This window comes from Carcharhinus amblyrhynchos, chromosome 8, assembly GCF_965287045.1.
Source record: "Carcharhinus amblyrhynchos chromosome 8, sCarAmb.v2.hapA, whole genome shotgun sequence".
Classification (NCBI taxonomy): Eukaryota; Metazoa; Chordata; class Chondrichthyes; order Carcharhiniformes; family Carcharhinidae; genus Carcharhinus; species Carcharhinus amblyrhynchos.
In genome coordinates this window covers 36,406,785-36,424,280 of record NC_137331.1, presented here as the reverse complement: position 1 = coordinate 36,424,280, position 17,496 = coordinate 36,406,785, and the positions used below count along the sequence as shown (strand labels likewise).

At 41.2% G+C, this 17,496-nt stretch overlaps 1 protein-coding gene across 6 annotated transcripts in view; it reads right to left on the bottom strand.

The window, feature by feature from the left end:
- Nucleotides 1-291: 291 nt before the first annotated feature.
- slc66a2 (solute carrier family 66 member 2) overlaps nucleotides 292-17,496 on the bottom strand; it is a 47,372-nt gene continuing 30,167 nt past the window's right edge. For all 6 annotated transcript variants that reach the window (XM_080193889.1, XM_080193890.1, XM_080193892.1 and 3 more), the window contains 2 exons: nucleotides 12,462-12,678; nucleotides 292-3,788 (listed from right to left, as the gene is read on the bottom strand). In XM_080193889.1, coding sequence (XP_080050015.1) covers nucleotides 3,581-3,788; nucleotides 12,462-12,678 — 425 coding nt within the window. In that variant the 3' untranslated portion in view covers nucleotides 292-3,580. The remainder of the gene's footprint in view (nucleotides 3,789-12,461; nucleotides 12,679-17,496) is intronic.

Below are 17,496 nucleotides of genomic sequence, written 5' to 3'. Positions count from 1 at the left end.
ATGACCATGAAACCACTGTCAATTGTTATTAAAACCCATCTGGTTCATTAATATCCTTTAGGTAAGGAAATATGCCATCCTTACTGGTCTGGCCTATAAGTAACTGCAGACACATAGCAATGTGGTTGACTCTTAAAATGCCTTCAGGGATGGGCAATAAATGCTGGCCCAGCCTGCGATGCCCAGACCTCATGAGCGAACAAATATAAAAAAAACTTGACATAAACACATTCCAGTTTACAATTTAAAATGGGAAGGAGATATTATCAAACAAATTTCTAAGAGTCCATCTCACACAGTTCTGAATGTTTATTCTTTTTTAGGTTTTAATTAATACACAAGTACACATGACAGACTGTGTATGCATTTACATTTTTGACATGTGTCCTCTTGTGCAGACCTCTTTCAACTTGCATTTATTTTGCATCCAAACATAACATTGAATGGGAGCACATATTTAAAAGACTTTGGGAAAGCCGGTTATAGTGTTGTGCAACATTCCTTCGCTGGTTCGATATGGTTCACCTGCCTTATTTTGGCAATGAAGAGCCTTTTTATATACTTTTTTTGGTACAGTTGACAGAAAAATTCACTTATAAGTAAACGTTCACAAATATAAACCCTAATCATAACAGTTTAAACAAACATTTCCTACACAACCCAAGCAGATTTGTAAAATAAAATGCCTTCCACAGCTCCAAGAGAAGCTGCGCTGTGTGAAATTTCAATGTATCCTTCTGACTACACTCCCTTAGTACATAAAGCCAATTATCTGAAGCACCAAATGGGCACAAGAAAATTATGCAAGCATTATGGAGTCAAAGATCATGACACTCTTGGACCGATAAGCCAAAAGAGAAGGATTCTTTTTTTTTTGCCTGCTATTTGAGAGTAGTAAGCAGCATAACGTACTGCTGCCTACTAATACTGCAAATACGTGGCCCACAGCCTGAGGACAGTGGACAAGAACAGGCTAACTTTAGCTTTAAAATGCTGACTATGCTTTTAACAAATACTGACTGCTAGAGCTTGGGCCAACAAGATACTAAAGTTTATCCTAATCACAAAAAAGTGGTGGACCTGGCTCAGCAGAATGGAAATGATATTCATTTTACTACTAGTTCTATATTCCAGTCAACTACTGTGCAATCATTCTTAATTCTTGATTCTGAAAAGTATATTCTTAGAAAATTTAAGAAAATTGAGATTGTTTGATCATCAACAAAGTAGAAAGGTCAGTATTTAGCAGTCCCCTTAAGCTTTGAATACATATATTTTGCTGTCTCAACACAAAAAACATAGATAAACAGACAACTTGGCTTAAAACATTAACATTTAAATGGCACACACTTAACTGTAAGGTCACTTGGGCCCAAAGCAAAATATGGCAACCAGCTACAGGTCAGAAAGATCACACCTGTTGTGAAACAAATGTCACTCAGTGACAGTTTAATTTTTAGTTAACAATCCAGTGAATAGTTCCTGAGTGAGCACGGGAAACACTAGTTGAAAATGAGAAAGAGCTATCCAATTCTCCAGGTGCGGTTCTCAGTGATTGACGTACAAAGCCCAAGGGGATTGTCACCTAAACTAATAGCTGACTTAACATTCAATTTCAGCTGTGCCAAACTTATTATTTACCGCTTTCAGTTGAATTCCTCCCAGCCGTAGTAAATTAGCACGTCTTTCCTCCATTAACCTCAGAGTGGTGAATACAATTTCACAGATTGCTGGCAGCTTGAGAGTGCAAAATAAATAACCAATTCAACAAAAAAAATGCATAAAAGCAAAACACAGATAAATACAATTTTACAATGATCAGAGCTCACTGACAATTTTTTACGTAAATACAGTGAATTAAAGGGTTTTGGTTTAAATGCTTGCCAAAGAACAGAGGACTGTAACTGGTTAACACTGCATACTTTTGCTTGGATTTGACAGGTTTAGGGGTCATTTACTATTCATGGATACCAAGCCCTCATTCCAAGGCAACAGGGAAAGAGTATCAACTCAGTTCAGTGATCCCAATTGATCACGCTGAAATTGACAACAGAAAATGGATCAGATTGTTAACTAATTTCAGGTTGGTGCATTCTGTGCCACAGAGTGCTGGGAAAACAGTCCACACTTCTAATGCCTTTGTGATCTGGCTGACCGCAAGAACTTACAAGGTGAGTTCCCGGTAGTAACAAAATGCTTCCCAAGTGGAATAGCAACAGGAGGGGAAGTGAGAGGAAGCAGAACACTGTCCGTGGCTGGCCGTTTGGAGCTGGTGTGTGATGTAAGGCAGAGTGAGAATTGAACCAGACTTGCATCTTTTAGCTTCCTCCCTAACGTACTAATGTTTCAACAAAACAATGCTGTTTATTTAACTGTGACAACTGTTCTTTAAAACATGGCACATGGCAATCATACTGATTCAAACTGGTAGGCGTTGGGCAGGTGAGATGTGAACTGGGTTACTTGTGATTAAGAATGATCCCTACACTGTGAGAGTGATCAGAACACATCAATAAAACAAATGCAGCAAAGGAAGAAGGTAATGTGTCTATATTGTTATGCATATTTTTATTATGTCCTTTCTTACTAATTAGTAGCCAATTCTTTCTGTACTCAATCCAAAAATGACCATCATCAACCTTTCTTTTCACTGCTAAGATACCCTGTACCTTTTTAAATACTGTTCTCTTTTTGGCATCTCATTGTTGTCACAAAAAACAGAACAGGCAGATAAGCTGCCTTCAAGCTTGCACCAGTGTTACCCTGAAGTTGCTTGTTCCCAGGGAATTGTGGCAATTCTCCTCGCTTCCAATTTCCCCTCCTCATAGGGAAGTACCTGGTCTCGGCAGAGTTGCAAACAGGAGCCTTGCTAGCAGAGGATTCTAAGTACAAATTAAGTCCAGCCACTCCGCCCCTTTGCATGCTGTGTCCAATTCCAACACATGTCATCACCCAACAGTCCAACCATAATCAAAGTATAACAGACTCGCACTGCCTGCCGATCCTTCTCCACTCCGTCGCCGTGGGCTAACAAACAGCTTCTGTGGATTTAATTTCAAATACATGGACAATTTGGCTACTTGAACGCTCAAGGGTGAATGTTCAACCATTTCCCTCCCAGTACGAGATACTGCTTCTTCAGACTTTAATATGCTGATGCAGAAAGTTTGTTAACTTTAACGTGAGGGCAAGACTCTCTCTCCTTCTCTTTGGATGAGAAAGGATTTACAGCACAGACTCAACATTGCCATGAAACAAAGCTGTATTAGTTAAAGTGATACAGCAAGTGATTAAAAAAAACCCAAACAACATTGAGGAAAAGGAAAAGTTCTAGTAACAGTAACATGTAAGGCATTTATGTAAACTGGTCCAAAAACATTGGGTTGAGTTATGCAAAATAGAAAAATATATAAATAATCATAAACATTCAACCAATCGTTAAAATGTTTCAAACCTCTTTACCACAAAGTGACTTTCAAATCCTTCCGGCGTACCGAGAACCATTAGAAAAGTTATTGGCTTTGGTTCAACAACATGAAGTTCTTTCCAATAGTTGGTCCTTTGTTGAGTAGGATCGTAGTTAAAGTGCCTTGGTACTTGTGGAAGGAACAGTGTGGGAAGACGGCTTTTGAGGGTAACGGTCATAGTAGTAAGCTTGAAAGAGAATAGTAATATCGACACACACTTGCAGCAGTCCACATATCCAGAACTGGAATGGAGCCTGGTTCAGGATGAAGTAAGCAGTCTTGAAAGTGTCGCCGCTTGCCCACATCAACACCATTATAATACTATTTGGGGGAAGGAAAGATTGCAAAATTAATCACAAGCTTTTACAGTAAATGCCTAATGTAATGCATGAGGCTGTAACTGCCTCAAAGAGGCAATCAGTTCTGGAAACTGTTAGAGCTTCGGCCAACAAGTTACCAAAGTTTATCCTAATCACAACAAAGTGATGAGCCTGTCAGTTCCGATTGCCACTCTGTGCCCACTAACTTACACTACATTTCTTCCACATATGTCTCACCCGAGCTTCTGACTCAGGCCGGGTGAGATCCAGACAATGCAGCTGTCCTTCGGGCCCAGCTGACAAAATGCAGCTCCAGAGTGCAGACAGACATCTCCCCTTTGTTATGCAACTAGCTGTGGATGTGGATAGAAAGAGAGAGAGAGAGACCGTGGAGATTACTGGTCTGGGTCTGATCTTTACAACCCAATTACCCAGGTTGTTTAAGTTTAAAGTTTATTAGTGTCACAAGTACGCTTACATTAACACTGCAACAAAGTTACTGTGAAAATCCCCTAGTCGCCACAGTCTGGCGCCTGTTCGAGTACACCGAGGGACATTTAGAATGGCCAATGCATCTAACTAGCATGTCTTTCAGACAGTGGGAGGAACCTGAGAACCCAGAGGAAACCCACAGAGACACGGGGAAAATGTGCAAACTCCAAACAGACAATAAGCCAAGCCAGGAATTGAACACAGATCTCTGAGGCTGTGAGGCAGCAGTGCTAACCACTGTGCCACTCCTATGGGCCTGTCTGGGCTTGATCTTTACAACCCAGTTACACAGAAGTTAATTCTTTTAACTTCACAATTACTACTGATGTAACCCTGCTGGGACCATCCCAAGTTTGTAATTTCAATCACATTTTTGGACGGTTCCCAGCACAATTGCCCAGAAGTAGTTTGGACTTTTATGAAATTGCCGTGCAAACCCTTACCTGTGAAGTTCCGAGAGGGGTTTCCCAGCACATCTTTGGGGCATATCTCAATCCACCCGCCGCTGGTGTTGGGGGTGTGGTTCAGTAGTTACAGCTCTACAGATATAGCATTATTGTAATAGATACAGAATACTCACATCAAGTAATTCCCTAACTCATGGGTTAAATCCTGCAAAGCTATTATTGCTATTAGTCTCTTTCCACCATTTGCAATGCTGCTACACAGCAAGGGTATGCTTAGAAATGAGAGAAAGCTGCTGCCTCTCTGTAGTCGAATGGCTGCCCAAGGAACCACCACTCATTATTTAAAGAAACAATGGTTGGGAATTTGGTAATTCTGCTAATAAGTGGTGAATTTTTACTGAGATCACGGTTAAGGTGAGAATAGTGGACCGCATATAGTGTATAGGCAAAAACACAACTGCATTTCAATCTGGAATTATCTTGCAATTGTGTCTTTGCCACGTTTGTGCACCGACTTCCACTCACCCAATGATGCAGCAGTGCTCCAAAAGCTCATGATTCCAAATAAACCTGTTGGACTTTATCTGGTGTTGTGAAACTTCTTACAGGGATTTACATAAGAACATAAGAAATAGGAGCAGGACTAGGCCATCTAGCCCTTCGAGCCTGCCCCACCATTCAATAAGATCATGGCTGATCTGTCGTGGCTCAGTTCCACATTCCCACCCTCTCCCCATTACCCTTAATCCCCTCGCTTATCAAAAACCCATCAACCCGCGTCTTAAAAATATTTAGCGAGGCAGCCTCCACCACCTCAACGGGCAGAGAATTCCAGAGATTCACCACCCTTTGAGTGAAGAAGTTCCTTCTCAACTCCGTTCTAAACCGCCCCCTCTTTATCTTGAGGCTGTGCCCTCTAGTCCTACTGTCCTTTCTGAGCGGGAAGAGTCTCTCCACCTCTATCCTATCCATCCCATTCATCATCTTATACGTCTCAATGAGATCTCCCCTCATTCTTCTAAACTCTAACGAGTACAAGCCTAGTTTATTCAGCCTCTCCTCATAGCTCAACCCCCTCAACTCCGGTATCAGCCTAGTAAACCTCCTCTGCACTCCCTCCAAGGCCAAAATATCCTTGCGTAAGTACGGCGACCAAAACTGCACACAGTACTCCAGCTGCGGCCTCACCAATGCCCTATACAGCCGCAGCAAGACCTCCCTACTTTTATATTCAATCCCCCTCGCTATGAAGGCCAGCATCCCATTTGCCTTCCTGACCACCTGCTGCACCTGCAGGCTGGGTTTTTGCGACTCATGCACAAGGACCCCGAGGTCCCTCTGCACCGTCGCCTGCTGCAGTTTTTCGCCACGTAAATAATAGTCCTTCCTACCATTATTCCTACCAAAGTGGACCACCTCGCACTTGTCGACATTAAATTCCATTTGCCATTTCCTGGCCCATTCGCCCAGCCTATCAAGATCCTTCTGCAGACTCGCCACACCCTCCGCGCAATTTGCCGTTCCACCAATCTTGGTGTCATCAGCAAATTTTAATAGATTAATATTGCTAATCAATTAAAACAAATAAGTCTGGGATTGTGTTTATTTTTAAATAAAATACTGAGGGTTTCTTCTGGCAATAATTATAGCGGGAAGAACCAATTCACTTGACAGTTGGGAGTATTTTGATGGTCTCAGTCAGACCTCTCAACTCTCAATCACTTGGATTTAAAAACACAACTTGTTTCAATGTCTTTCACTGTGAAAAGAATAAAGATATCTCCATACATTTATACATTTGCAATCTCTCTCATTCTTTTTGACTGCATATCTCATCCTTACCTTGCGTTAACAACTCTGGGCATGACAGCTGATGAACCTGGAGGGACCCCTGTGTCTGTTTGGACTAGTTATTGAGTAAGCCAGAACTAGAATTTGCACAGCTCGTGTTATTTTTATGTGTAAGGTCTCTCATAGAAAGCAATCACAGCTTGGTATGGCTCCTGCTCTGCCCGAGATGGCAAAAAACTACAAAGGGTTGTGAATGAAGCCCAGTCCATCACTCAAATCAGCCTCCCATCCACTTTCTCTGTTTACACTTCCTGCTGCCTTGGAAAAGCAGCCAGCATAATTAAGGACTCCATGCACCCTGGACATTCTCTCTTCCACCTTCTTCCGTTGGGAAAAAGATACAAAAGTCTGAGATGACTCAAAATCAACTTCCCTGCTGCCATCAGGCTTTTGAACGGATCTACTTCACATTAAGTTGATCTTTCTCTACACTCTATGGTCAGAAAGTGCATGCTACCAAATAAACCTGTTGGACTTTAACCTGGTACTGTGAGACTTCTTACTGTGCCTAGCTATGACTGTTACACTATATACTGCACTCTCTCCTTTTCTTCCTTATGTACAATATGCTTTGTCTGTATACATGCAAGAAACAATTCTTTTCACCATATACTAATACATGTGCCAATAATAAATAAATCAAATCATAATTCATTCACCTCTTCCTAGTCTCATGTGTGACATCCAAGGTATTCACATCCAAACTAAACCCAATAAATGAACTTTTCCAATTTTCCCAATGTGTGAAGTTTTGCACATCCTGACAGTCACTCTTTGCCCTTTTAGCCTACTTCATCATTCACTGATTTCTAATACTGAAAGACAAAACAGAATATTTTCTCAACGCTTATGTCCAAGAGGATGTGGAGGCATAAGGAAATTTAAATAGCTAAAGCAAAAATTCAAATAGCAATCAAAAAGACTAAAGGAATATTGGTTTTAATCCCATATGATAATGCAAAAGTGAGGAAGTGATGTGTAGTTGGGCAAACCCAGGGAGTGTGGGCTATAGCATGAGAGGAACAAATGGAAAGGGTTAAACATACAGTTTGACTATAGTATTCAATCGCTGTGGGCAGACACAACAAATTACCATATCCCAGACAGCACTAACACAGTCACGTCCTAGGTGAGAACTTTCCGAGGTTACAGCAACAATAAGAGAATCAATATCTTATCAAGGCTTCAGTAAGTCTAGAGGAGCCATTGTGGCTCAGGAAAACTAATCAAATATCAGGGAGATAGGGGACAATTAACACACCATTGAAAACGGTTTGACAAACACAACGCTTTGATATTGTAAAAAGGTAGACAGCAGATGTCCTGAAAATGATGAAAGCTCAAGCACACATGACAATGGGACAATACAACGTGATCAAACGCAAAACAGTAACCAATTCAAAGTACCAATGATAACCTAATGACAATGCACTACTTTGTCATGCTAGAACGTAGAAGAATATGTAAGAACCTATGACTAAGAGAGGAAGTAAGCTGGAATTACAGATCAAAGTTCTGTTCTCCCTCATGTATGTTGAATAAAGCTATTTTTGTTGAAGTTCTACATGGTCTCTGAACATTCAGTTTGTTTATTCCCTCCAACATGATGCTTCCGTTGAGAACTTTGATTAGACTCTATCTGGAGAACGATTGGGTACAGAATCTGTGGAAAGGTATACTGGCCCTGGAATGGCTACAGCTCACATTCATCAAATACCAGGGCTTAAATGATTACAGTATGAAGACAACTTGCATAAACTTGTGTTTGTATTCCCTTTACTTCAGAAAGTTGATTGGTAGTCTATCTGAGGTGTTGAAAACCTTAAAAGGACTTGATGGAGCAGATACTGAGGAATTGTTTCCTCTGGTGGGGGAATTGAGAACAAGGATATTAATGAATACGCTAATTGTAACTATCATTTGGAGTCTTCCATTTCTTATTGCTACCCAACAAACAAAACTATTACATTTTATCACAGTAGTTGATACAGGCTCAATAGGAACTTTAAACTTAAGTAATTTTTTAGAAATATGATAGATATGATGGGCAGCACAGTGGCTAGCACAGTTACTTCACAGCACCAGGGACCCGGGTTCGATTCCCAGCTTGGGTCGCTGTCTATGTGGAGTTTGCATGCTCTCCCTGTGTCTGCGTAGGTTTTCTCCAGGCGCTCCAGTTTCCTCCCACAGTCCAAAGATGTGCAGGTTAGGTGGACTGACCATGCTAAATTGCCCCTTAGTGTCTGGTGGACTGGCTAGGCTAAATGCATGGGGTTATGGGGATAGGGCTGGGGTGGGATTGTGGTTGGTGCAGACTTGATGGGCCGAAAGGCCTCCTTCTGCACTGTAGGACTCTATGATTCCATGATTTTCTAAGTTTACATACTTATGAGGGGCATGGATAGAATGGATAGTTGGAGTCTTTCTCTCAGGGTAAAAATGTCAATTACTAGGGGACATAGGATTAAGATAAAAGGGGGAAAGTTTAAAGATGAGAGAGGCAAGTTTTTTTTGCACAGAGGACAGGAAGTGTCTGCAATGCACTGTCAGAGGAGGTGGTAGAAGCAGATACAATAGCAATGTAAGAGGGATCTTGAATACATGAATAGGCAGGGAATAGAGAGATACGGATCATGTAGAGGCAAGAGGTCTTTAGTTTAGAAAGGCATCACATGTTGCATAGGCTTGGTGGGCCGAAGGGCCGGTTCCTGTGCTGCACTGTTCTTTCTCATAGTAGTGGTTTAATAACTGGAGGTTAGATGGTGGGAAGGCGAGCAAGTGGAACAGAATGAGCGAAGGAGTATGAGAATGCTAGCTAGGCGCCAGAGAGAAACACTGAGAAAAGCAGATACGGAGTGAAACCAGAAAGCCTAGGATTGGTCCACAGGCATTACCTGCATTTGAATACTGCAAAAGGTAGCCGATCTAAAGTAGTTGAGGCACACAGTTCTAACTGAAAATTGTTCGCTTGTTTCAGTATATCTTAAAAGGATTGTGAATGATACATCAATGTCTGACTCAATACTAGTTAGCAGTCAGTCTGAGGTCATCATCTTCAAGTACCAATCTTATGGTGACAGGTAGCTCAGGAGAAGTGTCTCAGTTTGACATTTCAAGGATAGTAAAAAGGATAAATTATCATAAATATGCTGCTTATACTGAGCACTGTTCATTTACTAGCTTAATTTAAATAAATCTGTCTGGTAGATGGATGGATTACCATCCGGCAGGCTGAGGCTCAACATATAAACCTGCAAAGACAAAGAGACATGGTGTGGCAACCGTATTCTAATAAGTTAGAATCAATTGGCAAAATTTCATGGTTTGACCTCAAGGTCTCACTAATTTACTTTGCACGGATAAAAACATACTCTGATTAATACGAGAGTAAAGGTATGAACGTAAAGTCATCATCGACACTGAATCTAAGTTAATGTCTGACGTAAAATCCCAAAACATAAACACAGTCTAGGTTCACTCCAGAGTCAATTTAGGCCTTAACACTCAATTCCACTCCAAAGTTTATCATTGCCAAGGGCTGAAAGAAATGCTAAGCTTGTTCTATGAATGCACTGTTATGGCTCCTGCATTCACTTCTGCTCACAAAGCTCATTTTATGTTCTTTACACATTTTGTTTCTTTTGGGGGTGGCACGGTGCAGTTGTTAGCACTGCTGCCTCACAGCGCCAGGAACCCAGTTCCATTCTCAGCGTGGATCCAGAGATGAGTGGGTTAGGTGCACTGGCCATGCTAAATTATCCCTTCGTGTCCTGGGATGCATAGGATGGAGGAATTAGTGAGGTAAATATGTGGGCTTGCAAGGATTAGGCCAAGGTGGGATTGTGCAGACTCGAAGGGCTGAAAGCTCTCCTTCTGCACCGTAGGGTTTCTATGATTCTATCGCAGAGTGTACGTGTTTTCCCCATGTTTGCGTGGGTTTCTTCTGGGAGCTCCGGTTTCCTTCCGCAGTCTGAAAGACATGTTGGTTAGGTGGACTGGCCATACTAAATTCTCCCTCAATGTACCCGAACAGGTGCCGGAGTGTGGCGACTAGGGGATTTTCACAGTAACTTCATTGCAGTGTTAATATGAGGTTACTTGTGACACTAATAAATAAACTTAAACACATCAACACATCAGAAAACATTGCAAGAATTAAATAAGGATATGTTATGAGAGAATGTTAAAAGATGTTCCAGCTTTACAATCTAGACTGAGAGGCTATCAACTGAAGGACATCAATTATGAAATGGCTTAAGCAAGATAATAGCACTTTGGGGTTGGCCAGTAAAGAACATAGAAATGGAAATGAGCAAAATAAACATTAAAGATTCATCCAAAAGAAGTCCAGGAGTACTTGGAATGTTTTGCAAAGCACAATAGTAGAGAAAAACATTGTGGAGGGAGGGGGGCTTACAAAATATAACTGAATGGAACAGCCTGATGATAATTGGTTCTAATGAGCCAATCACCTTTCTTCAACCTTGATTTCTTTTTCTTACATACCACAGAATCTCTACAGTATAGGAGGAGGTCATTTGGCCTATCGAGCCCGTACCGGCCACAATCCCACCCAGTGATAAGTGGGACACTGTGTGCTGTTTTGGTCACTCTATTATAGAAAGGATATTATCAAACTAGAAAGAGTGCAGAAAAGATTTACTAGGATGCTACTGGGACTATATGTTTTGAATTATAAGGAGAAGCTGGGAGTCTTTTCCCCTGGAGTGTAGGAGGCTTAGGGGTGATTTTATAGAGGTCTATAAAATAATGAGGGGCACACTTCAATCAATATCTTTTCCCAAAGATAGGGGAGTCTAAAACTAGAGGGCATAGATTTAAGATTACTGGTGAGAGAAATAAAAGAGACCAGAGGAGCAGTTTTTTCACTCAGATGTATGTGTCTGGCGAGTGTCTGGAACAAGCTGCCAGAGGTAGTAGTAGAAGCGGGTACAAATTTGTCTTTAATAAAGCATTTAGACAGTTACATGTGTAAAATGGATATGGAGAGATATAAACCAGGTCCTATTCCCGTATCACCACACATTTACCCTGGTAATCCCCCTGACACTAGGGTCAATTTAACATGGCCAATCAACCTAACTCGCACATCTTTGGAGTGTGGGAAGAAGCCAGAGCACCTGGAGGAAACCCACACAGGCATTGGGAGAACATGCAAACTTAACACAGACAGTTATCCAAGGTCGGAATTGAACCCTTGAAACTTGATTAAATTGGTTTGGAAATGTAGACGTTAGTGAGATAATTCTCAAAAAGAAAAGAAAAAGTGATCACTTGCTCCATTAACAGCCTTAATGATAAAGCAATATGCATTACTTTGTGTTCTGTTGCTAGCTAAAATTTTAAACCCACTTTGTTTTGTTGGTAACATTCATGCCATTGATCTATGAATGCTGTGCCTTCAAACCTCACTCTAGGATTCAAATTATATAATCTAGATTAACACTTCAATGCAGTACTGAAGGAATGCTGCTTTGTTAGAGGTGCCATCTTCTACTTGAGATGGTAAATTGAGGCTCTGCAGGTGAGGTGGATACAAAAGAGGGGGAGGGAACTCTTCCAGTGTCCTGTTGCCATCACTGACCACCCAACAGTAAGTAAATGCAAGAAAGCAGACAGGATACCAAAAAGATGCAAGAAAGCAGACAAGATACCAAAATCTACTTGCTGTGCCTAAACAAGTCCAACACTGGCAACTCCACATCATGGCGACCACCCAACAAGCAGTGTTAGAAGTAGAACTTGTTATTCATAGTCGTTTGTGGAGTTGCCACGTGGAATCTTACTTTTGCTCTAGTCTATAGTAACCACACCTTAAAGAGCAATGAACCAGCCAAGAGCATGATAAATACATGTTTCTTTACCCGCAGGATTTTATCACAGCACCATATGGGCTCTCTTACCTCATGCCTTCTGTTGATTTGTTCTCGTAATTGCGATACAGTTGTGGTGTGCCAAGCATTGCCTCGGTGAAGACAGCGAAGAAGCCAAGTGTTTCCACAAAGAGTGAAGAATCAATAAGGAGGTAGGTTATGTATGCAGCAACAGTAGTGAAAGCCAGTACACACTGTATATAATCAATAAATCTGCTCCATAGCCAGAAGTACTGCAAATCGAAGTCTAAAAACAAAAGCAAAATATTAAGTAAAACATCTAGGCAAACCATTTGAAGTTAATGATGACCAAATTATCATTTTAACTCATGGTCACATAAGACTGAGAGTCAAAGAGGTTTACAGCATGGAAACAGGCCCTTCAGCTCAACTTGTCCACGCTGCCCAGTTTTTACCACTAAACTTGTCCCAGTTGCCCGCATTTGGCCCACCTTACACATGTAACTGCCTAAATGCTTTATTAGAGCCAAAATTGTACCCACCTCTACTACTACTTCTGGCAGCTTGTTCCAGACACTCACAACCCTCTGAATAAAAAAAAACTGCTCCTCTGGACTCTTTTATATCTCTTCCCTCTCACCTCAAACCTAAGCTCTTTAGTTTTAGGCTCCCCTATTTTTGGGAAAAGAAATTGATTGATCAGTGCCCCTCACTATTTTGTAGACTTCTATAAGATCATCGCTAAGCCTCCTCTACTCCAGGAAAAAAACTCCCAGCTCTCCTTATAATTCAGAACATCTAATCCCTGTAGCATCCTAGTAAATCTTTTCTGCATTCTTTCTAGTTTGATAATATCCTTTCTATAATAGTGTGACCAAAACTGCACACAGTATTCCACTTATCACTGGTCAATGTTTAAAAAGGTAAATAAAAGCATCAGGGTTTCAAATAGGCATCTCATTTTATGTTTCTTACTTAATTACCAAAATCTCTTACTATATCAAGAATTTTTCTGCTCCTTATTGTCTCGCCCCACTTTTTACGAATTAGTATGAGTATGCAGGTCACTAAAAATAGTTATCAATTTTGACAGCTTCTCTAAGGGGAGTTCAGTCACAAATCTGATTACGCTTCAACAACTTTGAAATATGAAGTCTCATCGCCACACTGAATTTACACTCTCAACAACATCTTGCAGTTAAATGGTGTCTTGAATCTCAAAACGACAACCCAAACTGTGTCACAAAAGCACAGTCTGACATTAACTCATGCCACGTCAATGGAGGAGATAGTAAAACGGTTGACAGAAAACTTGATTAATGAGGCAGATTTTGAGGAAGCCCTTAAAAGGAGAAGGAGTTGGACGGGGAGGGCAGGGAAAGAAATTCAGAGAATATTTTTGTCTTTTAAAAAGCATTTTTTTGTCTTTTAAAAAGCATTTAGACAGTTACATAGGTACGATGGGTGTAGAGGGATATGGGCCAAATAGGAGCAACTGGAACTAGCTTAGGGGTTTCAAAAAAAGGGCAGCATGGACAAGTTGGGCTGAAAGGCCTGTTTCCATGCTATAAACATCTATGACTCTAAAGCCACCAATAGTGGGACAAAGACTGATGTACAAAAAGCCAGGTTTGGAAAAACAGAAAGAGGGTTGTAATCTGATTCCATCTACACAATTGACACCCCCTGGCTAAGTGCCATCTGCAAACTTGAATATACCTTTCTATTCCAGGCAGCATGGCAGCACAGTGGTTACTACTCCTGCTTCACAGTGCCAGGGACCTGGATTTGATTCCTGGCTTGGATCATTGTCTGTGTGGAGTTTGCATGTTCTCCTGTGTCTGCGTAGGTTTCTTCTGGGTGCTCTGGTTTCTTCCCACAATAAAAAGTCTGACAACACCAGGTTTTAGTCCAACCTATTTATTTGATAATATACTCACTAGCTTTCGGGGTTACCCCCTTCGTCCATTCACCTGACGAAGGGGGTAACCCCGAAAGCTAGTGAGTATATTATCAAATAAATAGGTTGGACTAAAACCTGGTGTTGTCAGACTTTTTACTGTGTTTACGCCAGTCCAACGCTGGCATACCCACATCATTCTTCCCACAACTCAAAGATGTGCGGGTTAAATGGATTGGCCATGCTAAATTGTCCCTTAGTGTCAGGGGGACTAGCTAGGGTAAATTCACGGGGATATGGGGATAGGGCCTGGGTGGAATTGTTGTCGACTGACCGAATGGTCTCCTTCTGCACGGAAAGATTCTATGATTCCTACATCCAAGTCATGAATGTACAGAGTGAAAAGCTGAACACCCAGTAGAGATCCCTGAAGGGCACTTTTCATATCCTATCAATATCCCAATTCTATCTTGTGCTTCCCCACCATGTGATGCATTGGTATTTGATTACCTCCAATTACGTGTTGTCAGGAAAGCAAAGGGAGTTTTAAGGGATTTATGCTTGTTTTGGTAAACATTAGAAATAAGGCATAATTTCAAGTGGGTTTAATTTACTGTTTCTGCGCCTGGAAGGTTAAAGGTGTTTGTATGTGTGGGGCTTGGTTTCAATTCCGATGCGAATGTACTGCGCTTAGAGAGGGTTATGGCGTGAAGAATAAATAAAAGGCATAAGCACATAGCCACAGCTTAGCAACTGGAGGCTATGGAGGTAAGGTAGGAAAGCTTTTAAGTTTTAATTTTAGCTGGATATATTGTGGTTGAAGACAGGACATCGAGGAGTGAATGTCTTTCAACTCTGCCAAAAGAAAGACTGTACACGATTGGAGGTGCAAAGAAGTATGCTTCCCAAAGAACATGTCCAGATAACCAGGGAATTGGGATAGAAAGAATGTCTAAAAATGACTGAAGGAAAGAGAAGAGACCAAAGTGTTGTTCAGGAGAATTCAAAGAAAAATGGTGTTCTGAGTTAGACGGACAATTGACCATTTTAATACAGTCTGGGAATTGAGAGCTAAAGGAATTGTGAATAGTTTGTACAGCAATCAAGTCACAGAAATCCTAAAGACATTGGTGTAAAACCTGGACTGGATTCACTGTTTTTAAATGGAGCTTTGGTTAAAAGTGTCATTTGGAAAATCTGGACTGGATTTCAGAACGCAAACCACTAAAAAGAAAGCATTCTATGAGATACAATTTTGAAGTGTGTTTTTGGGAGTGGAGTTCAGAAACTCTCCTCTGACAATCAGCTGGAGGGGATTCTGAGGAGAAATCCACAGACACTAACTTGGGTTCAGTGCGCAGTGTATGTATTTGACCACAGTCATCTTATGTGCTTAAAAGGGACTTTGCGTGTTAATGAGACCATTGTATTATGGTGTACATTCTAATCTTTGTTAATATGTAGTTGTTAAACTCAGTCGGGAGTAAAGCAGGATTGTATCATAATCCAATGTTTCATGTTTAATAAACATCTTTTTTCTTTAAAATTAATGAGCAGTCACAGAGTCGTAGAATCTTACAGTGAGGGTCTGCACTGACCACAATCCCACCCAGGTCCTATCTCCATAACCCTATGCATTTACCTTAACTAGGCCCCCTTGGCACTATTTAGCATGGCCAATCTACCTAACCTGCACATCTTTGGACGGTGGGAGGAAACCGGAGCACCTGGAGGAAACCCACGCAGACACGGGAGAATGTGCAGACTCCACACAAACAATGACCCAAGCCAGGAATTGAACCTAGGTCCCTGACGCTGTGAGTCAGCAGTGCTAACCATTGTGCCACGGTGCCGCCCAGTCCTGTAACTCCATTCCTCCATCTTTTACAAAATAAGTAAAAGCTATAGTTTTTTAGGCCAGCATTCCAGTCTGGGACTTTTCCATCCAGTTATAACATCATCTAGGATCGTAACAATGCCCTTTAATTATTGCTTGTAATCTCATGTGAAGTCTTATCAAATAGCTTCTGAAAATCTACATTCAGAGGCTCTCCTCTGTTCATCATTTCTCAAAAGATTCAACTAGATTAGTCAGATAGCTCCTACCCACAGCTCACATTTATCCAAGCGCTCAATCAACTTTGATTCTGGTAACTATCCACGACCAATGCTAAACCAACAGGTCTGTAGTTACTTCAGTTCTTCCGCCTTCCTTTAAGTAATAGTGCCAATTGCAATTTTCTAATCAATTCATAAACCTAGAGAGGAAAATTATGACTAACACATTTGCTGTTTCCTCACTATTAGTATCTAGGAATGGAAGCCAGCAATTGGTGGATACTTGTTTAACATAAGCGTCAATGCTTTCTTCACCGGCATATTTTATTTATATTCAAAGTTCCTCCATTCCGTATTCAGTTCCTTGTACCAATAGTATTTTGCCTACTTTACTCACTGGGAAGATGGATACGAAATAAGTACTTATTTCACAAGTCTGCCATTTCGTCAATCGATTATAGCCTCACCTGTATCTGACTTAATAGGCTTAAATTTCCATTTACTGCGCCCACAATGTATTGTAAACACTATTGCTGTGAGCTTTGCAAACTTCTTCCCCCATATTCTTTGCATCTCAGTAGTTTTTTTGGACCCCTGTTGCTTTACTAGTTCTTGGTCCACTGGATTTCTCCTTTTTTTTAAGCTTGATGCTTAATGCTTGCCTCTCTGCACCATTATAATCTTCGGCATCAAGCTGTTCTAATAAAGAAAAAATATACATAATTTGGGATGGTTGGCATTTTCCCCTAATGATTTGAGCTGTTAAATTTTCATTTGCCACGATGTTGTAGGAAGTGTGCCCATGAGCTAGAAGTGCCAGCAATTAAGTTTATGAAGGATGGGGAATAGCAGGTCAGGGGTGCATAGAAATATCTAATCATAGAATGCATAGGGTGCAGAAGGAGGCCATTCAGCCCACTGAGTCTGCACTGAAAACAATCCCACCCCATTCCCTATCTGCACAAGCCCACACATTTACCCCACTAATTCCTCTGACCTACATACCCCAGAACACTGTGGGCATTTTAGCATGGCCAATCAACCTAATCCGCACATCTTTGGGACAGTGGGAGGCAACCAGAGCACCCAGAGGAAACCGCGTGCAGACATGGGGAGAACGTGCAAACTCCATACAGTGACCCAAGT